The following is a 22481-nucleotide window of genomic DNA, read 5'->3' on the forward strand; positions in this document are numbered from 1 at the left end:
CATCGCAGTATTCACCCATTCACCTTATGACTGATGGTGGACACCACACACCAGGGCACAAATTCTTGGTCGTCAACAATTTCTATTTCCTTTTCGGTGAATGTTAGATAGAATACATACACACACACCCTGGAGACTAAATCTATTGCCGTTAACAAATGAATGGCCCGTATACACACCGAAAGGGCAGAAACGAACAAACGAAACAGAATATAAGAACAGTAACGCTATATGCAATTCCCCTGCAAGGGTCATGAAAACGTTCGCATTGGAATTTCCGAACGATTCACCTGATTTAAAGCCTCAAACTTCTCTATTTCTCGGCCGATTTGAATATCACTGGGAACAAAATGCTCCGTGAAAGCCTTGATTGCAAAATGTGGGATCATTGCTGTGACAACAATGATAAGCAGCAGTAACCAAAACAAGCCTTGCCCCATTATGTGATAGATGGCCCTGAAATTAGTGTTTGGTGTCAGTTGGTTGCATCTATTATAGATAATCATAAACAAGAGCAACAGGTGTTGCACTTATCAGAAATCCTACTCAAGAAAACATGGGCAAATAGCTCATTTTACTTGTAAGAAGCCCAGAGATGCTTGCAAGGAAAAAGACAGCGTTTAATCTATGTATTCTAAAAGAATTATAGTGCAAAGGAAATAAACAAAATGTTATGCTGGAATGAAACAAAAGAGCAAGGGCCATGCGCACGGGTGAGATGCTGCCTGTTGATTTATTATCACAAGGGACATCTTGAATCAGAAACTACATATCACAAGCTCGGCCTCCCAATTGCAGTTATAACAGCTCAAGGTTTATTTCGTTTCTTCGGAGAACTCATCTCTTATAAAATAAACACATGTTGCAGGAAACTTGCAATCAATATGTCCGATGGAGAAAACAGTCAGAATACCTTTAAAGGTTTTAAAGACTACTGCATCTTTTTTGTCAACTTCACAGCTATTGCATGGAATACAAAAATAATGGCATCGGTAATAAGATGTGGGAGATGAAGCACTTACCCATAACCAGGAAGAACCCATATCGAATCTATCACAAATAGACAAATCACTGTTGCTGCTATCGTCCCCCATACGAACGCATGTATAATCCAATTCCACCGAATGATGTCCATGGCCAATTGCATATTTACAACGATGACTGATGCAAGTGCCCACAAATCTCCAAGACTAGACATGCCTATAGTACTTTGTCGATATGCAAAATACGGTATGTAGAACACAACCAAACTCTGCCAAAGTGCTTCAAGCATATTGAGGACAAACAAATTCAAATTATACTTCTCATCCCGTTGGCCAGATCCATAAAGCTTTGGGTAAGCTAGCAGTGTTGACTTGCTAAGATCCTTGTCAAGAATACCAACAACAATTGTTGGAAGGGATGTATAAAGCACAGTATACAGGAGACTACTCCATTCGGTGATAGCAGTCGTCAAAGTGAATGATGTATAAAGCACATACCTGAGATTACATCATAAGCATTATTTTTGGGGGCTATATTTTTTTTACTATCCATGCAAAAAATAGGAAAATAAAGAGGTGCTCCATAACATACTTTTTGAATAATTCAACCGACTATGACAAAAAATTATGGTCATAATTTCTGACCATAAAATTATTATCATATCACCGCAAAAAAATATATGGTCATAAATTTATAATGCCAAGGTACACATCTTATATGTAACACTAGAAAATTATAGGTCGCCGCATTTTCCAGATTAGATTAATGATATAGATGATTTCAATAGCCGCCAAGTTGTTTTCTGACCAAAACCAGTAGTAACATTTTCCCAAGTAATGAAGTATTTATCCCCTCTAAAAAAACCTTACCAGAAAAGAACCAAGACAAATGTGGCATTCTTGTAGAAGTTGTAAAGGATCATGTAACCCATCCTTTGATAATTCCAGTGACCATGAACTAATAGAAGAGGAACCAAGAATCTGAATTGTCCCATAGAAAAATCTGATGCCATAACAGCTTGTCCTCCTTCTTGGCCACTGATACCAACCCCAACATCAGCCATTTGGATCATTGAAACATCATTTGCTCCTGAATGTCACAGGTTAAGTAAACAGTATTAATAATGCACACGTTGTCTCCTAAATAAAAATGGAACATAATAGAGGAAGCAGGAGGGTATACCATCACCAATTGCTAAGGTCATATCATCTGTCCTGTTTTTGATAAGTGCAACTATGCCTGCCTTTTGTAGAGGAGCCACTCGACAACATAAGACAACACTACATTCTGTTGCTACTTTGAAAAGCTATCACAACAGAATAAGACAGACCATGTGTCAGTTATGGCATCTTTATAAGATGGTCTTATCACAGAGAAGGACAAAAGAAAATTTGTACAGCATTTGATAGAACTACATATGGACACATGCATATTAGGTTTGACTGAAGTCAAACTTCGTAAAGTTTGACCAAGTTTATAGAAAAAAATAAAAATATTTATCATAAAAAATCAAAATGATGTGAAAGTACATTCAATAATGAATCTAATGTTATTGATTTGTTATTGTACATGTTAATATCTTTGTTTATAAACTTTGTCAAAGTTTACAAAGCTTGACTTTGACCAAAGCTAATACGCAGACTAAAGAAAAAAGGAGGGAGTACCTCTTCTTGCAACTCTGTCTCAAGTATGTAAACAAGGCTGTTACCGTCCACAATCAAAGCAAGAACTGTACCAGAAGATTCTGATGCTAACACTGGATACGGTGAGCCAATTGACAAAGCAACTCTGTGCTCCTTAGTTCTTGCAAGTGCTTCCTCGAGACTTTTCTTGCAAGACTCCTTAGAATTGTTATTTATCACAATTTGTGTCATGTCATTCGTCAGCAGCTTACAAGAGTAGCCAATAGAAATTGCTGTCTCCTGCTTATCCCCTGTTAAAATCCAAACTTTCATGCCTGCTTGCCGAAGAGATTCTATTGCTTCTGGTACCCCATCTTGAAGCTTATCTTCAATCCCAGAGGCCCCCAATATGTGGATATTGCACTCTACGTTGGCTGCAATTGATCGGAGTAAATTTCCCCTGCCAAGTACTGCTGTGCTAGCCTTCTCATATGCCAACTGCCACTCCTCAAATTCAGGTTGACTCAATTCACGCATACCAACAACAAGAGTTCTTAGGCCAAGTGATGAATATTTGTGGAGATGTGCCTCTGTAGCACGAACATTGTCCAGCTCTAATGATTTGTTGATAATTCCAAACATTGAACTGTCTGCACCTTTGACATATAACTTAACAGTCTTATCAGGGCAGCCGACAATGACAGACATCCTCTTACGATCACTATCAAACTCATGAAGTCCTAATATATCAAATCTGCACATTACATACCGGCAGGATACATCAGAACTGTAAGCCAAGCGTGCTAATGATCTATTGAATCAAAACTGGCACGTAAAGGATATGAGATACTCCCTCCGTCCGAAAAAGCTTGTCCCTCAAATGGATGTATCTAGCATCAAGTTAGTGCTAGGATGTATCTGTTAGACCTTTGAACCTGAGCATTGATAGTTGTGGATGACACTAGGAGAGTTTGGGACAATTTTCGTTGGTTTATTTCTCACACAATGCCATACCAACCTGAGGGGTTGGGGTTACATACTTATAGGCTGCTAGCCAGCCAAGCATATGCTGAGATGCCAGTCTAAGATGCTAGTCTAAGATGCCAGTCTAAGATGCTATCCTAACTACCAGTCCTTGATGGTCAGGAACTCTATCCTAACTGCCACAAGGACCATGTGCTGCAGCCCCACAAGGACCATGTGCTGCAGCCCCACAACGACCCTAGTACACAGACTTATCCAACATTCTCCCCCTAAGTCTTGTACGTCGTCTTGTGGGAGTGTTGAATCATCCCGATCCTGGAGCAAAGCTCGAGGAACTTGACCCTCCCAAGAGGCTTGGTGAGCAGGTCTGCGAGCTGATCCTTGGTGTTGATGTAGCTCGCCTCGATGCTCCCTTCTTCCACACAGCTGCGGATGAAGTGGTACCTCAGCCGGATGTGCTTGCTCCGTTCGTGGAACACGGGGTTCTTTGCCAGGGCCAGGGCGGACTTGCTGTCCACCAGGAGCTGCACCGTTCTGGTGTCTTGAACGAGAAGATCACCAAGCAGTCGAGCGAGCCAAAGCGCCTGAGTGCAGGCGGTGGAGGCCGTATGTACTCAGCCTCACAGCTAGACAGGGCCACCACCTTCTCCTTGACTGATTGCCAGCTCACGAGACACTTGCCGAGGAAGAGGAGGATCCCGCTCGTGCTCTTGCTGGTGTCGATGTCGCCGGCGTGGTCGCTGTCGTTGTACCCGACGAAGTGTGCTGCCCCAGGACACCTAGGGTAGTGGAGGCCGTGGTCGAGGGTCCCTGCTATGTAGCGGATGATCCTCTTCACTGCCTGCTGGTGTTCCGACGTCGGTCGCTCCATGAACCGACTGACATAGCCGACGGAGAATGCTAGGTCCGGCCGTGTGTGGGTGAGGTAGCGAAGGCTCCCCACAAGGCGTCAGTACTAGCATCCACTTGCCGTATGTACTCAGCCTCACAGCTAGACAGGGCCACCACCTGCTCCTTGACTGATTGCCAGCTCACGAGACACTTGCCGAGGAAGAGGAGGATCCCGCTCGTGCTCTTGCTGGTGTCGATGTCGCCGGCGTGGTCGCTGTCGCTGTACCCGACGAAGTGTGCTGCCCCAGGACACCTAGGGTAGTGGAGGCCGTGGTCGAGGGTCCCTGCTATGTAGCAGATGATCCTCTTCACTGCCTGCTGGTGTTCCGACGTCGGTCGCTCCATGAACCGACTGACATAGCCGACGGAGAATGCTAGGTCCGGCCGTGTGTGGGTGAGGTAGCGAAGGCTCCCCACAAGGCGTCGGTACTGCGTAGCATCCACTTCCTCCGTCGTGCTGTCGCGGCTCAGTTTCAGCCTCTCCTCCATCGGAGTGAGAGCTGGATGGCAGCCGGTGAGCCCAGCTAGCTTAACGATGCGCTTGGCGTAGGCGGACTGTTGAAGCGTGATCCCGGAGTGATCCTGGTGCACCTCAATCCCTAGATAGAAGGAGAGGAGCCCCAGATCACTCATCTGGAAGGTGGCCTTCATGTCTTCCTTGAATGCCGCCACCTCTGCATCTTTGGTGCCGGTGATCACCAAGTCGTCAACATAGACGCCCACCAACAGGGCATTTCCTCCACTGCCCCGTCGGTAGACAGCGGCCTCATGCGGGCTTTGCTCGAAGCCCATCTTCTTCAGCGTGGAGTCCAGCTTGGCGTTCCACGCCCTAGGTGCCTGCCGTAGGCCATAGAGGGCCTTGCGCAGGCGGAGTACCTTGCCCTCCTGGCCGGGAATCGCAAAACCCGGTGGCTGATGCACGTAGACTTCCTCCTTCAAGTCACCGTTGAGGAATGCCGACTTGACATCCATGTGATGGACACGCCAGCCCTCCTGGGCAGCTAGCGCAAGAAGTCGCACGGACTCCATCCGTGCCACTGGAGCGAAGGCGTCGTCGAAGTCGACTCCTTCCTGCTGCAAGAAGCCTCAGGCCACCAGGCGAGCCTTGTGCTTGATGATGGCGCCGGCTCCATCCCTCTTCATCTTGAACACCCACTTAAGGGTGATTGCGTGGTGACCACGAGGGAGGTCAGCGAGCTCCCAGGTGCGGTTTTGCTCGACCGCATCCATCTCCAACTGCATCGCGGCGCGCCATGCCGCATCTCTCTCGGCCTCTGCAAAGGACCGTGGTTCGTCGTCCTCACACGCGAGTTGTAGCTGCGCCTCCAGGTCACGTGGCATCAGTCCCGGCACCGGCTGGTCGCCGAGTAGGTCATCCATCATGCGATACCGCAGCTGTTCGCCTCCATACCACGCGTCGACCTGCTCCTCGTCGTGAGTGAGCGGGGAAGCGAACTTCATCGGGTTGTGCTCAGCGTGAGCTAGTGCTGATGAAGACGAACCCGGAGTGGTGACCGCCGGGGCTGGAGTATGCGGCGTCGCCAGTTGTGGTGCCGTCGGCGTAGCGGGCACCGGAGTCGATGTAGTTTTGGGGGCCGGGGTAGACGTGCCCGGCGGTGAGGAGCTACTTGCTCCCCCGGCTTCCTTGAAGTGAGCGTACTCGACAATGAAGTCATCATACGTCGGCGTCGCGCCGTCGTCCACCGCCTTGTCCCATTGCCACCCTCGCCCTTCGTTGAACACGACGTCTCGCACCGTGCGCACACGCTGTGTCTTTGGGTCGAGGATGCGGTAGGCCTTTGAGCCCTCCGCGTAGCCGATGAAGACTCCCGGAGTGCTCCTGTCGTCGAGCTTGCCGATGTGGCCAAGCTCCTTAGCGAACACAAGACAGCCAAAGACCCGCAAATGGGAGACCGCCGGCTTCCGCCCATGCCAGACCTCATACGGTGTCCTGCCGTCGAGTGCCTTAGTAGGCGAGCGATTGAGGATGTAGACGGCTGTCAGCACCGCCTCTCCCCAGAAAACAGCCGGCATCCCTCGCTGCTTGAGGAGAGCCCGAGCCATCCCCACAACCGTCTGGTTGCGCCGCTCGACGACTCCGTTTTGCTGCGGGCTGTACGGCGTGGAGTAGTGGCACTGGATGCCCTCATCGGCGCAGTACGACGCGAATTCAGCCGCCGTGAATTCGCCGCCGTTGTCAGTGTGCAAGACGCGCAATTTGCGGCCGCTCTCCGCCTTCACACCAGCCTGCGCGCGCCTGATGGCGTCCGCCGCTTCTCCCTTGCTGCCGAGAATCATCACCCACATGTAGTGAGAGAGATCGTCGACGAGCAGCAGGAAGTAGCGTCGACCTCCTGGTGTGGCTGGCGTCACCGGGCCGCACAAGTCTCCGTGCATGAGCTCCAGCTTCTCCTTGGCCCGAAAACTCGCCTGTTGGGGAAAGGGGAGTCGTCTCTGCTTCGTCAGTACGCAGATGTCGCAGAACTGCTCCACATGGTCGAGGCATGGCAGGCCTCGTACCATCTCCTTGGCACTTAGACGCTTCAGGGCCTCGAAGTGAAGATGCCCAAAGCGCTCATGCCATTGCCACGCCTCATCGTCCCGACGGACAGTGAGACAGACCGGTTGTGCCACCTGCACATCAAGGACGTAGAGTCGATTTCCACCTCTGGGTACCTTGGCTAGAAGGCGACCCTGGCGATCCCAGATGCGTAGGACCCCAAGCTCAATCAGCACGCGTGAGCCGTTCTCATCCAGCTGTCCCAAGCTGATGATGGAGTTCCTTAGCGCGGGGATGTAGTAGACACCGGTGAGCAGCCGGTGCTCTCCCGTCTTGGTGGTGAAGATGACGGAGCCGACGCCCTTAATTTCCACAGCGGAGGCATCCCCAAACTTGACGGAGCCTCGCGCATCGCAATCGAGCTCGGCAAAGAATTCCCTTCGACCGGTCATGTGGTGGGTGGCGCCGGTGTCGAGGCACCACCCTGTCCTTCCCGGAGGCATCGCCGAGAAGAGCGTGCGCCTTTGGCTCATCGAGGTGGATGAGAGCTTTTGCGACTGGTGTCGCTGACGATAGCTCAATGCTTGCATGCGCCATGAACAGAGCCGTCTCCTCCTCCTTCACCTGTGCGACGTGAGCCTGGCCTTGTCGTGGTTGCCGACACTCATTGGCCCAATGGCCAAACCGGCCACAGTTGTGGCAGCTGTTGTCTTGTGCCGGCTTGGGCTTGCCAGCGGCGCCGTCCTTGGCGCCTCCGCGGGCGTCCCCTTCGGCACGTCCTTGTGCCCTGCCCGGGGGGCCTCTTCGCTTCTTACGCTGCTTGCCACACTTGCGGCCGCCCGTCGTGGAAGAAGGCTCCCCCTTCTTCCTGTCACCGGGGCTGGCATCCCACTGCTCCCGAGTTAGGAGCAGCTTCCCGCCGGTGGTGATGGGCCCCGAGGAAGGCTATGGCTCGTCGGTGTCGACGACCTTGAGGCAACCTATCGCCTCCTCGATTGTCATCGTGGAGAGGTCCAGCAAGGACTCGATCGACCGAGCCATCTGCTTGTACTTCTCAGGGATGCACCGAAAGAGCTTCTCGACAGCTCTCTCCTCGGTGTAGGTGGCATCACCAAACTTCACCAACTTCTGCAGCAGAGTGTTGAGACGGAGAGCAAAGTCATCAACGTCCTCACCTGGCTTGAAAGCCAGGCTCTCCCACTCCTTACGAAGTGCCTGCAGAGTGGACTTGCGAGCACGGTCGCTGCCGATGCGTGCCGCGGTGATGGCGTCCCAAGCTTCCTTGGCAGTCCGCTTGCTGGAAAGCGAGAACTGCATCTCGGGCGGGACTGCGGCGATGAGGGCGTCCAGCGCCCGTCGGTCCTCTTGGTGGTCGACGTTGCTGTCCTGGACTGCCTCCCACATGCGCCGCACCTGGAGCCTGACCTTCATGATCCCGGCCCACTCGACGTAGTTGGTTTTAGTGAGGGTAGGCCACCCAGTACTGGGACCAACATCCCTGACCACAGTCCGGACCTCGTAGAGGCCGCGGTCCTGGTCGTTGCAGCCACCGTCGCGGTGCGCACAGTTAAAGAGAATTGTTTGCCGTGCAATGCCCCGAGGAGCAGGTCATGTATTTATATGGGCAATGACTTGATTGCCAAGATTACAAGTACAGGATAAGTACAACAACCGGTGGAGATATACGCTGGTTGTTTGAACAAGATATACATGACCTATTCTAACTAACTTACGTTAAGATCTTGTACGTTAACATTCCCCCTCAATGTCAACCTGTATGAAGGTGGAGATTGGAACGTAGACGTGCAAGCATCAACTTTGTCAAGGGTTTTGTGAAAGCATCAGCAATCTGATCAGCAGAGGAGATGTACCGCACTTCCAATGCTTTCATGGCCACCTTCTCTCTGACAAAATGGAAGTCTACCTCAATGTGCTTGGTGCGAGCATGGAACACCGGATTAGCAGTGAGGTAAGTTGCGCCGAGGTTGTCACACCAAAGAACAGGAGCTCGAGGCTGAGATACTCTGAGTTCTCTCAGCAGGGACTGCAACCATGTTGCTTCTGCTGTTCCATTTGCCAAGGCTTTGTATTCCGCTTCAGTCGACGATCGTGGCACCGTTGGCTGTTTCCGAGCGCTCCATGAGATGAGGTTGGGTCCGAAGAAAACCGCGAAGCCACCTGTGGATCTACGATCGTCCGCACAGCCGGCCCAATCCGCATCGGTGTAGATGCTTATCAAGGTGGATGGAGATCGCCGAAGTGTCAATCCTGTAGACACAGTGCCTTTCACCAACCGCAAGATTCTCTTCACAGCTTCCCAATGCACATCAGTAGGTCGTGATAGATACTGGCAGACCTTGTTGACGGCATAGGATAAATCAGGCCGTGTCAAGGTCAAATACTGAAGTGCCCCGACCGTGCTTCTGTACTGAAACGACTCTTCCTCATTCAGGCCATGTCCAGAATCTCTTGTGAGCTTGTCATGGGTACACATGGGTGTCGATACTGCTTTGCAATTCGCCATGTTGGTGCGCTGCAAGAGATCAAGTGCATACTTCTGTTGTGACAGAATCATTCCCCCTGAATTGCGGAGGACCTCGATACCCAAGAAGTACTGTAAAGTTCCAAGATCCTTCACCGGAAAGGTAGCAGACAGTTGACGGAGAAGACGATCCAATGCTGATGAAGAGGAGCTGGCAATGACAATGTCATCAACGTACACAAGCATGTAGATGGTAAGATCACCCTGAGCAAAGATGAACAGGGAGGTGTCAGCTGCTGATGAGGTAAAACCCAGCTGCTAAAGACGGTCACTTAGGCGAGCATACCAGGCCCGAGGTGACTGTTTTAACCCATATAATGCTTTGTGCAATTTGCAGACGTAATCAGGATGAACAGGATCATGAAAGCCAGGGGGTTGCTGCATGTAGGCCTCTTCGGTTAGAATACCGTGTAGGAACGCGTTGCTGATATCCACTTGCCGTAGGTGCCACCGACGAGACACGGCTAGAGAGAGCACAAGACGCACTGTGGCTGGTTTGACGACAGGAGAAAACGTATCCATGTAGTCAATACCATGCTGTTGAGTGAAGCCGCGAGCGACGAGACGAGCCTTGAACTTGTCCAGGGAGCCATCAGACTTATGCTTTACCTTAAAAACCCACTTACAGCTGATGATGTTCTTGCTAGCAGGACGAGGCACGAGAGTCCAAGTGTTGTTCTGTTGAAGAGCAGAAAACTCATCCTCCATGGCGGAGCGCCACTTTGCATCATTGAGAGCAAGACGATAGGACCGGGGGGCCGCATGGAAGGCGCGGCGTCGAGGGTCATAGCGCACGGTACCGTCGGATGGGACCAACGGCTGGACGATGTTGTCGCGGAGCCGTGTTGTCATTAGATGTGGCGCAGTCGATGGCGGCGCAACAACAGAAGGACAAGCCGGCGCTGTAGAGGCCGGCTCATGGGACGTGGATGACGAAGGGGTCGCCAAGGCCGGTGAAGCAGGCTCCGGAGGGGAAGCCGCGTCCGGCGATCGTGGGCCGGGGCTAGGCACCCGAGGCCCGGAGCGGGGTGTCGACGGCGCAGGCCCATCTGCATGGCGCATGCAGGGAGACGTCGAGCCAGAGGGCGGCGTCAAGGCAGAGGGCGTCGTTGATCCAGAAGGCGACGTTGGAGCAGTACCTGCGGGCAAAGGAGAGCTGCACGACGGGTCAGTGAGCAAGGAAATATCATATCGTCGCATGCGATCATCCACTATAGCTGGCTGGGTAACCGGAAAGATGGCGGGAGGTGTAGGAAGAAGGGGCTCGGTTGGTTGTGATGGTGGTGGAGAAGTGGCAAAAGGAAACACATGTTCATCAAAAACAACATCCCGTGAGATGTAGATGCGACCACTAGTCCGATCCAGACACTTATACCCTTTATGCATGGAACTGTACCCGAGAAAAACACGTTGACGAGAGCGAAATTCGAGTTTCCTGTTGTTGTAGGGCCGAAGATTCGGCCAGCAAGCACATCCAAAAGCACGAAGGAAAGTGTAGTCTGGTTTTTCATTCAAAAGACAAAAAATAGGTGTGGAATTTTTGAGCACAGGTGTTGGCATACGATTAATGAGGTAGCATGCAGCGAGGAAGGCCTCATCCCAAAAACGAAGTGGAAGTGATGAATGAGCAAGAAGGGCGATGCCTGTTTCAACTATATGACGATGTTTTCGTTCGGCGATGCCGTTTTGTTGTGACGTATGGGGGCAAGTAACGTGGTGTGTGATGCCTTAGCGAGCAAAGTAGCGATTGAGACGGTGATACTCACCGCCCCAGTCGGATTGAACAGTCTTGATCTTAGTATCAAGCATGCGTTCGACATGTTTCTGAAAATTGTAGAGAACTTGTTCCACATCAGATTTGCGTTTTAAAAGGTAAATCCATGTAAAACGGCTGAAATCATCCAGGAAACTCACATAATACTTAAAAACACCAACAGATGTGATGGCCGGACCCCAAACATCCGTGTGAACAAGTTCAAGAGGCGCATAAGTAACATGATTGGAATTATAAAAAGGTAACTGATGTATCTTTGCTCGTTGGCAAGAATCACACACGCTAGACTCGAGAGATGGTGCACAAGCGAATTTATTTGATCTAAGCACTAAATCAACGACATTCTTTGCTGGATGACCTAATCTGCGATGCCAAAGGTCCGGGGAGAGCTTGACACCGGCAAAAGCTCGACGATTATTTGACGAAAGGAACGAAGACTGAAGGCTTGGCACCGGGTAAAGACCATTGCGGCATCTACCGCGAAGAAGAACCGTCCTCGTTGCTCGGTCCTTAAGATAAAAAACACGAGGGTGAAATTCAGCAAAGGCATCATTGTCATAGGCTAGTCGATTAACAGAGAGCAGATTTTTGTCAACATCAGGAACATGCAAAATATTGCGGAGGTGAAGTGGTTTAGATGAGCCAGGTATAGATGAATGACCAACATGTGAGATAGACAAACCTGCTCCGTTCGCGACATGCACCTTGTCCTTGCCGCTGTAGCGCTCGTGGATGGCGAGACGATCAAGGTCGTTCGTCAGGTGATCGGTCGCCCCTGTGTCGACGTACCAATCTGTGTCGACGGAGTAGGAGCCCGTGTTGGCGGTGTTGGCGGAGCGCTCACGCTGATCTTCAGGCTGGAACGCATGGTTGAAGCGGTTGCGGCAGTGCAGCGCGTCATGGCCGAACTTGCCGCAGACTTGACACTTGAGGTTGCTGCGGCCGTTGCCGCGGCCGCGTCCGCCGCGGCCACGATTGCCGCTGTTGCTGCCGCCTTGTCCACCCTGGTGGCCACCCGGGTTGCAACCCTGGTTGCCGCGGCCAGCACCGCGACCATCAGGGTTGCGAGCGGCGAAGTTCGCCGAAGGGTGGATCGCGCCGACGGAAGCCTGCTGCTCAAGGCGGAGTTCGGCACTGAGGAGGAACGCGTAGAAGCTGCTGAGGCTGATGGGATCATCGCACGCCGTGACCGACGCGACCAATGGCTCAAACTCAGGACCTAGTCCGGCGAGTATGTAGCCAAGCACCTCCTCGTCGGTGAGGGGCTTGCCAATGGACGCCATGGCATCAGCAAAGCCCCGCATCTTGCGGTAGTACTCAGAGGCGGTGAGGTCCTTCTTCTTCAGGTTGGAGAGCTGGTAGCGCAGCTGCATGACGCGAGCACGATTTTGTGAGGCAAACATGTCATGAAGAGTAGTCCAGACCTGTTCAGACGTGCGGAGCTGCGTCATCTGTCCAAGGATATCCTCGGTCATGGAGCCGAGGAGGGCGATCATCACCAGCTGATCCTGCTGGTACCACCGAAGGAACGCCGGATTGGCCACCTCCTGGGCCGCATCGCCGGTGCCTTCTGTGATGGTGTGTGGCGGCGCCGTTTCAGAGCCGGAGACATATCCGAACAAGCCGTTCGAGGCGAGGGCAGGGACAGCTTGGGTCTTCCACAGAAGGAAGTTGTCCCTGGTGAGATGTAGGGTGATGAGGTTTCCGATCGAGGTGATCGTGGGTGCGGCAGAGGAGCTTGAACTGGTGGCAAGGGTGCCGATAGGCTGGGTGGTGAGAGCGCCGGCGGTGTTGGAGAGGAGGCTGGGGGTGGTGTCGGCCATGGTGGAAGATGGGATCTTGGTGCTCTGTATACCAAGTTAAAGAGAATTGTTTGCCATGCAATGCCCCGAGGAGCAGGTCATGTATTTATATGGGCAATGACTTGATTGCCAAGATTACAAGTACAGGATAAGTACAACAACCGGTGGAGATATACGCTGGTTGTTTGAACAAGATATACATGACCTATTCTAACTAACTTACGTTAAGATCTTGTACGTTAACATGCACCTGCACCTGGAGCACGGGCGTGCTCGGCTGCCCACTGCGCCGTCCGCTCTTGCGCCACTTTGGCGCGGTCTGCGTCAGCGCCGTCGTCCGCAGGCGCGGAGCTGTTGGAGCTGCCGGAGCCGCCGCGAAGTGCTTTGGCATCCGCCGTAGCCTCACGTGCTGCGTCTGCTGCTGCTGCTGCTTCTAACTCCGCCCTGGCTGCTTCTACCTCCGCTTTGGCTGCTGCCAGCTCCGCTGCAGCCAGCCTCGACACCCTTGCTGCAGCAGCTGCTGCTGCTACAGCTGCTCGCTCACGCTCCTCTGCCACGGCGCGCTCGGCCTCCTGCCGGCGCCGCATGCTCGAGGTGGCCGTGTGCTGAGAGCGACCTGCAGACATGGCTCGCTGCAGGGGGGCTGTTGCGTGAAGAGGAGGCTGTTGAAGACGAACTGCTGCTCGACAGTCCGGAGGGAGGAAAGTAACCAGAGGCAGACGGAGCAGCTGCTGCTACCGACTTGGGCTGCTCACAGGAAATGCTCAGGGTACAAGATAACGAGGCTCTGATGCCACTTGTTAGACCTTTGAACCTGAGCATTGATAGTTGTGGATGACACTAGGAGAGTTTGGGACAATTTTCGTTGGTTTATTTCTCACACAATGCCATACCAACCTGAGGGGTTGGGGTTACATACTTATAGGCTGCTAGCCAGCCAAGCATATGCTGAGATGCTACTAAGATGCCAGTCTAAGATGCTAGTCTAAGATGCCAGTCTAAGATGCTAGTCTAAGATGCCAGTCTAAGATGCTATCCTAACGGCCAGTCCTTGATGATCAGGAACTCTATCCTAACTGCCACAAGGACCATGTGCTGCAGCCCCACAAGGACCATGTGCTGCAGCCCCACAACGACCCTAGTACACAGACTTATCCAACAGTATCTAGCATCAAGTTAGTGCTAGATACATCCATTTGAGGAACAAGCTTGGAACAAGCTTTTTCGGACGGAGGGAGTAGTAGATTAGTACTGGCACGTAAGCCAAGCGACAATTAATAAACCAGCAACAATTAATATGGATCAGAGGGAGTATTAAATTTGGGTCAGGTGTGAAATGAATCGCAGCGCATGTTGCAAAATATATTACTCCCTCCATAGCACAAATACATTTCATTTTGAATACTGAACTGTTCTTCGAGATTTACCTTTGACCGCTAATTATGGAAAATCATTACATTATATGAATATACTTTCGAGACAAATCCAAACATATGATTTACAAGTTCTCAATCTAAATATTTGGAATAATATCTGTAGTCCATGTTTTAAAGTTTGACTTAAGACATGTCCGAAATGACATTTTTTTTTTGGAACCGGGCATAACCCCTTTCCAGTAAACAAATAACGGAAATACAGCAGTTACAAGTCCAGAAGCAGAGGGAAAGGGGAGAGCGAGTTCAGCATCGCCGGGGAACACACTGCAGAATGCTTGACATCGAAACACCTACTATGGGACAAAGCCCCGACGAATACAATTTGACACACCGAATTGGTAAAGGAGATAACTCCTAAAATAGATGTCAACTTGACGTGTACGGTTCCAATTGACAACTGACTCACACAGAAGAATGAAAAACAGCAAAATTGTATGGACTGGTAACTCACATATTTGCCTATTGGCCCTGTATAATTTAAATAATTTTCTAAATTGACAAACGAATTTCCTACCACTGTTCAAATTTGGAAGTCCCTCCCAGCCAAACAGTTGAAGGGCAGGCCAGGCACAGTAGTAGAGTCTCTCCACTTGTGGCCTAGAGGTCCTGGGTTCGAATCAGCCTCCTTGCAGAATTATTATGCATGGGTAAGGCTGTCTAGAAATTCCCTTCCCCAGACCCCACCTTGCGTGGGAGCTTTCAGCCCTGGGTGTGGCACAAGCCCTAATGTCATGTTAATAACCTTCGGATCTACTCGGAAGTTCTTTTTGGGTCGGAAATGACATCAGTAACATTACAAAGCAAAAGGCATAAAAACATTTGTGCTAACCGTAATCAGATGCTTGATGCTACCAACTACCAGCTGCCTCAGACTGTAGGAGACTACACAGGCAGTATGTCTGCTGATAGTTTTCTAGAGATGAAGAGATCATGGATAGTGTCCCTCCACTCCTAGTCACATAATAACTTTTGATATCACAAAATTTTGCATTTCAGTTAGATAGCCGGTACTAAATTCTATCGAAAACACACTCATGAAGTATTGCCAAATACAATGGTCACAAAGCGAAAGTTGAGAGCTATCTTACCTCTGTCTGTCACCAAGGACATCGATCACTACGTAACCAGATGTTCGCTCAACAAGCACAATGCCATAAGTTGCTGCAGCATAAGCTAGTGCCTGCTCATCAGGGGACTCACCCTGATAATCAATCAACTTTTGTTTAGGATCTCTAGTGTCCAGGACAAGTGGCACAATTGTATTGCAGGCAGCAAGAGCAAGGAAGAATTCAAGGACAAGCTTTGCTTCCTCATTTGAGCTGTCATTGTTCAATAACTTCAAAAGCTGAGGGTCAGTCCTAACTGCCATTTTTGGTGTCCACAGAAGATCATCAACTGACCAAAACCAGCAAATAAGAGGTCTTATTAGGAAACAGCAACATCAAACAAGTAATATAAATTAAAGTCATCGTACCTACAACTGAGGACCCACATGCAGGTTTGCCAGAACTGTAATCAACTCCGTGAATGGATGCACACATGAACTCCATCTTGTTCTCTGTCAGCGTCCCTGTCTTATCAGAGAAAACATACTTAATCTGCCCCAAGTCCTCATTTATATTCAGAGCCCTGCACTGGAACCTGGACCTTGACGATTCGTCATACAAGTCATTGTCAGCGCCCATGAAATATGCTTGCCCAAGTCGTACCAACTCCATTGATATATACAACGAGATAGGAATGATGACCTGATACACTATGACGGCCATGAGGAATGTAACGAATATCTGCATTCCGATTCCATAGTAATTGTAGTTCTTCCCGGTTGTGTAATCCTTTTCTCTAAAGAATTGGGTGAACTCAAGCTCCCGCTGGTGATTCAGCAGCCAAATCCCTGCGAGCACAGATGCAGTTATGCACATCCCAATGAGCATAATGGACAATATGACTGTCTCCCGATTCAACTGTGTCTCCAAGCGGCTACGCTTGGATGGCGGCCCAGAGTTGTTGAGCATGACCTTAGTCTCCTTTCCAGCATAAACCACGACCCCTATAGCCCATGTGGTATTCTTGAGCTCACAACCACGGAGCACAATGTTGGACGGTCCGAGTGAGACACGATTGCCGTCGATCTCCAAATTCGCCTGGAACCCATAAATGTTCCTGTTGGGCCGCTCGCAATGCAGCATACCAGCTACGTGGCCGTCGTGAGAGAACCTCAACTGCGTCTCCTGCTTGGCATACCTCGTCTTGAGGTTGGTCTCCCCGTCAAGATTGACGGTCTGGACGTGCGCGAGGCCAGTGGGGTCACTAGTGGCGAGCAGAACCATGTCGGCCGGGAGCGTCTCGTTGGACGCGACGCGCACGACGTCCCCGACGCGTATGTGCTTCCATTTCTTGGGGAGGTACTCGCCGGCGGTTTGTGGCGCGAGGACGGCGGCGAGGCGGTTGTTCTCCCTGCGGTCGGAGCGGTGGCGGCGGATGTCCTCGTAGGCGTCCTTCACAGCGGTGACGAAGAGCACGAAGGCCAGCGGGAGCACAGACGCGCCACGGCCAAAGACGGCGACCTGGGGGAGCTGGTTGAGCACGGTGATGGCGAGGAAGTAGACGTACGACAGCCGTCGGAACTGCTCGAACAGGTTGCGCGGCAGGAAGGTGAGCGCGGAGTACTTGGCCGTCCGGACAGCGTTGCCGGCAAACTCCGGCGATGGCTCCCCCACGGCGACGGCGCGGTACTCACCCCCCTCGTGGAGCTCCCGCTCCGACGCCGACGGGTCGGGCTGGTCGCGTCGGGAGGGGCGGAAGGGGTCCGGGACCTCAACGGAGAAGCCCAGGTGGTCAGCGCGAACGGAAGGCTCCGGCTGCGATGGCGGGAGTTGCGACGCCGGCGGCGGCGGGTGCGCGGAGGCGGCGTCGATAAGCGGGCGCTCGGACGTCATGGGGGAGGCGGCGAGAACTAGTGGGTGGTCTGAGCCATGGGCGGGGCGGGGCGAGGCGGATTTGGGTGGACGCCGGCGAGGTCAAAGCTGGCGGTGAGGTGAGGAGCTTGGAGAAGAAGCGGAGCCTTTACGGGTTCGAGAGTTTTCCGTTTGGGGGCTGGGGCGCGATTTTGGGGAGACACGAGCGGGTTGGTGGCAAATTCGGAGGAGCTTCTCCTCCAATTGCCAGATTTCAAAATTGGGTGTATCTAGACACATCTAGATGTGCAACCCGAATATCAACGTAAGATCAATAACATAGGATTTAGATGTGCAATACTTATGGCACATCTAGATGTGCTTTAGCAAAACTGTTCAAAATTCCAATCTCTCAAATTTCCGGCTCATTAATTTATCAGTTTTGCTAGAACTCATCTAGATGAGATATAATTTGGTCTCATTCACCTTTTATAGCCATTAAATGTGATGCTATAAGATGCGTTGTGCTGACGTGGGTTGTATTTGTTCTTGTTTTCAAAGTGGATGAGACCAAATTATATCTCATCTAGATGAGTTTGAGGTACTCCCTTAATTTATCACATTAATTGTCATGGCAATAAAAAGACACGTGGGGTAACAGAAATTGCATCCAAATTCATAGACACCTAGCGACGACTACAATTAAGGTATATTCTGATGTCCTACAACTTCTCAAACTCAGCTTCTTGTTTGGCTTCTCACTTCACCTAGTGCTGGGAAACCGTTCGAAAACACTGTAGCTTCTCCTAGCGATGCAATACGCTGGCAGCCCAGCTGGTGGGACTGCAAGCCTGCCTGGAATCACCTTGGGCCGGCTGGAAGCAGCCTATGGTGGGAGAGGGGGTCCGTTCATCAGGATGTTGCTGCTGGCTCAGAAGGGGTTCGAGAGCCATCAATGGCGTTCCGGCAAGCTCCTCCTTCCCTTGGTGTTGCTGCTCCTCGCTGACGACGGGACTAGCGGCGCTGAGGAATGGATCCGGCGGGAAATAGATTGGGATGGTCGGATTTGTAGGCGGAGGAGAGGATCCGGTCGGCGATAGGGGAAGCGGCCCTGGCGCCGCGACGACGGGGGGATCGAGAGAGAGAACAAGGAGGGTGCGTGAACGTGGGACAAAGGAAAGGGAAACGTTTAGGTGAGGCCTTGAGGGGTTCGTGCGCATGGAGGTCGAATCGTTTTCCTGGATGGTGGCATATTGATTGTAAATAGATGGAACCTCATATTCTTCTAAACGCAGAGCTTGGGTTTTCTTGCTTCGCAAAATTGCACTACGGCCCATGAGAGCTTCGAGAACTTTTAGCTTCTTGAAACTAATGCGTTCAGTATGATTTTCTTGGAGTCTGTAAAGCTGAGAGTGGGAGAGATTCAGAACAGACCCTCAATGAAGCATGTTGAAAGCACACAACTTTGGAATCACACAAACCTTGTTGTAGCGAACAGTCAAAAAGTCATCGTGCTAAGTGCATCTCGAACAATTCCCTATCTCGAAAATAACCACTATTTACGGAAGAGTTGGGCCAAAAACATCTCAAACAGTTTATGTAAACACGCATTATTATTACATGATCCCGTAAATCCTCCCCAACTTCCCATTTTATCTAGAGGAAGATGAGCCTTCGCGTAAAATTTGGCGGGAGGCAACCATTGAAGTTATAGGACCGTGATGAGTCGTCATTGCCTGGCCGCCATGCTTGTGCCATTTGTGCTTGTTTAATGGGAAATAGAAAAAATCTGGATTTTAGATGAAGATGTTTATAGGGACCGAGAAAAAACCTCACAAGACAACTTACCCTCAATTATATGGACACCCGATAAAATTATTTTTATCAGGAGTTTTTCATGGGAATTGTTGGAGATGCTCTAAGGCGCCACAAGACTGGCTCACCAGAATAGCAACTGTCGTCGGTGAGAAGAAGTATAGATCGAAAGGATTCAACATGTAAACACACAAACACAGACGAATGAAGACCCGATCCAAGCAAATCCATCATAGACAAACATCGACATAATCCTATGAGATCCGCCAGAGACACGCTACCTGGGACGCGACCGCCCCGCCTTTCTGAGCAGGGCAAAAATCCTAACCAGACTAAAAACACCTAAACGGATTAGGAGCATACCAGCAGCAGTGTCAACAGGAAGCAGGGGGAACCCTAATCACCTATGCCGGGGAGCCACGAGACGAAGGGGTTCATCCTTGGTTCAGGTGGATTTGTCGTGTAAATCATGTATGTGCCTTTTCCCTAGTCATGGGCCATGAGGTTCATGGTCACAATATTTTGTTTTAGATTTTAGAAGAACCCAATCCGAAGCACAAAATTCTTCTCCGGTGAGTCATCCTTGAGTACATTCATTGTCGATCTGTACTTCCGTCGACCTCCATCGCTCAAACTTTTGAGCTACCTTCTGGTTAATGCTAGGTTTTCTAAATGCTACTTATTACCTTGATCATGCAACAGGTTAGTATCTTGAAGGATGTACTAATTTGAAAAACCATCTGAAAGTTTCTCTACTATCCAAAACCTAGAAGAGATCTTCTTACGTGGCGGCAGCGCCGTCACGACTTGGTGAATAAAATTCTGTCAAAACTCCCCATCACGGAGATTTTTTGTTGCGGTGTGTATGTCGCGTTGGCATAGATTTCTGGCGGCCTCTATGGCCACCGATGTTAAAATTTGTAGGAATTTGTCGACGTGGTTAACGCGACTTCCCTCGGCAGCTTGGTCCGCTGGCCTCCTCTCTATCACATTAGTGCGTGAAGGAAATATGCCCTAGAGGCAATAATAAAGTTGTTATTTATATTTCCTTATATCATGATAAATTTTTATTATTCATGCTAGAATTGTATTAACCGGAAACTTAGTACATGTGTGAATACATAGACAAACAGAGTGTCCCTAGTAAGCCTCTACTAGAATAGCTCGCTAATCAAAGATGGTTAAGTTTCCTAGCCATAGACATGTGTTGTCATTTGATAAATGAGATCACATCATTAGAAGAATGATGTGATGGACAAGACCCATCCGTTAGCTTAGCATAATGACCGTTACGTTTTATTGCTATTGTTTTCTTCATGACTTATACATATTCCTCTGACTATGAGATTATGCAACTCCCGAATACCGAAGGAACACCTTGTGTGTTATCAAATGTCACAATGTAACTGGGTGATTATAAAGATGATCTACAGGTGTCTCCGAAGGTGTTTTTTGGGTTGGCATAGATCGAGATTAGGATTTGTCACTCTGTGTATCGGAGAGGTATCTTTGGGCCCTCTCGGTAATGCACATCACTATAAGCCTTACAAGCAATGTGACTGATGAGTTAGTTACGGGATGATGCATTACAGAACGAGTAAAGAGACTTGCCGATAACGAGATTGAACTAGGTATGATGATACCGACGATCGGATCTCGGGCAAGTAACTTACCGATGACAAAGGGAATGACGTATGTTGTTATGCAGATTGACCGATAAAGATCTTCGTAGAATATGTAGGAGCCAATATGAGCATCCAGGTTCCGCCATTGGTTATTGACCGTAGATGTTGTCGGATTTTGGGTTCCGGCAGACCCTTGAGGTTCGAACACTAGGGTGCGCGCGAAGATTTCGCCTCCTACCTACCTGCACCCCTCCGCCTCGCCAAGATCTAAGCTATGGGAAGAACGACACAAGAGACACAGGGTTTATACTGGTTCGGGCCACCATTGTGGTGTAATACCCTACTCCAGTGTGTGGTGTGGTGAATTGCCTCTTGGGCTGATGATGATGAACAATACAAGGAAGAACAGCCTCGCGAGGGTCTGTTCTTGGCTGGGGGGGGGGGACGAACTGCTAGGAGGAGTTCAGTCACCCTTCTCTCTCTCTCTCTCTGATTTTGATCTTCTCTTCTTCGTCCTTCGCCTCTGCCTCCTACCCTGTGGGTGGCTGGTCCTATTTATAGAGGCCCCGGTCCTCTTCCCAAATATGGAGCGGGAAGGGAGCCAACAATGGCGGGCTAATTTGAAGGGGGACAGCTAGTACTAGCTATCCTGACAAAAGTAGTCTTCGCCTGCACAAAGCTCTGGTGGTGACACCGTCTTGGGCTCCACGATGACCTCCGTCTTGCAGTCCCCCTGGTCTTGGTCTTGTTGCACCGAAATGGCAACCTTTGCCTGATGCCTCGGTACTCCGCGGATGCGCTTGCTCCCTTTGCACCAAAGAGGAAAGGAGGACACTGCGCGGGCTGGCGCCCGCCTGGCACCTTTGGTCGTCATGGCTTGCGTCACGGGCGCCTCGTGAGGTACCCCGCCTTGATCTCTCCGCCTCCTCGCGAGCCAGCCTGATGAGGCCGTGCCTGAGGAAGCTCCGTGTCGTCCGCCCCACGAGGCTTGGCCCCTCGCGAGGGTCTTGGGTCTGTGTCGATGAAGATGGGCCATGCTGGGCCCCCCTTTGGGCCATGCCGCAGGCCGCAGGCAGGCAAGTCTGGGGACCCCCATTCCCAGAACGCCGACAGTAGCCCCCGGGCCCAAGGCGCGCCCGGACTTGGCCGTGCAGGGAGGCGGAAGGGCAAGGGCGAAGCGCCGCGGGCCCTAACAGCCTGCGGCCTTGGGCGCCGCGTGGCGGTTGATTGGACGTGGGCGGCACTGTTCCCCCATGCCCCCCTTATTTTGCGCCATGCTAGGTGGACTCGTAGTTGTACACAGCCGCTCCCCTTTCTGTCGCTCGAGCGCCCTCTGTCCTTCCTCCGCTCGAACTCCAGCTTCTGTTTTCAACCCAATCTCGAACTCCCCCCCTTCCCATCACCATGGCTCCGACGAAGAAGGGAAGAGGGAAGAAACCCGTGCCTCCGCCTTGCCCGCCGCCGTTGGCAGCCCTCGCCGAGGGCTTGGGCAAGGTCAGCTCGGCTCTGGCCACTATCTTTAACGAATGCGGGAGGATGACGGCCTGGCCCGCGTCCCACTTCTCCATCGACAGGATAGTCACCGAGGTCCCGTGTTTCGCCGACGCCC

General features: G+C 51.0%; 1 protein-coding gene across 1 annotated transcript; it reads right to left on the bottom strand.

Moving 5' to 3' along the window:
• Positions 1 to 65: 65 nt before the first annotated feature.
• On the bottom strand, positions 66 to 17654 carry LOC125543679 (phospholipid-transporting ATPase 1-like). The gene is made up of 7 exons (XM_048707108.1): positions 16010 to 17654; positions 15624 to 15930; positions 2649 to 3360; positions 2167 to 2290; positions 1854 to 2073; positions 1023 to 1481; positions 66 to 456 (listed from the first exon to the last, which is right to left on the bottom strand). Exons 1-7 carry the CDS (start codon positions 17472 to 17474, stop codon positions 252 to 254), a joined length of 3492 nt encoding a protein of 1163 aa, XP_048563065.1. The 5' UTR covers positions 17475 to 17654; the 3' UTR covers positions 66 to 251.
• Positions 17655 to 22481: the final 4827 nt, after the last annotated feature.

The sequence above is a fragment of the Triticum urartu genome, chromosome 3, assembly GCF_003073215.2.
Source record: "Triticum urartu cultivar G1812 chromosome 3, Tu2.1, whole genome shotgun sequence".
NCBI classification, from domain to species: Eukaryota; Viridiplantae; Streptophyta; class Magnoliopsida; order Poales; family Poaceae; genus Triticum; species Triticum urartu.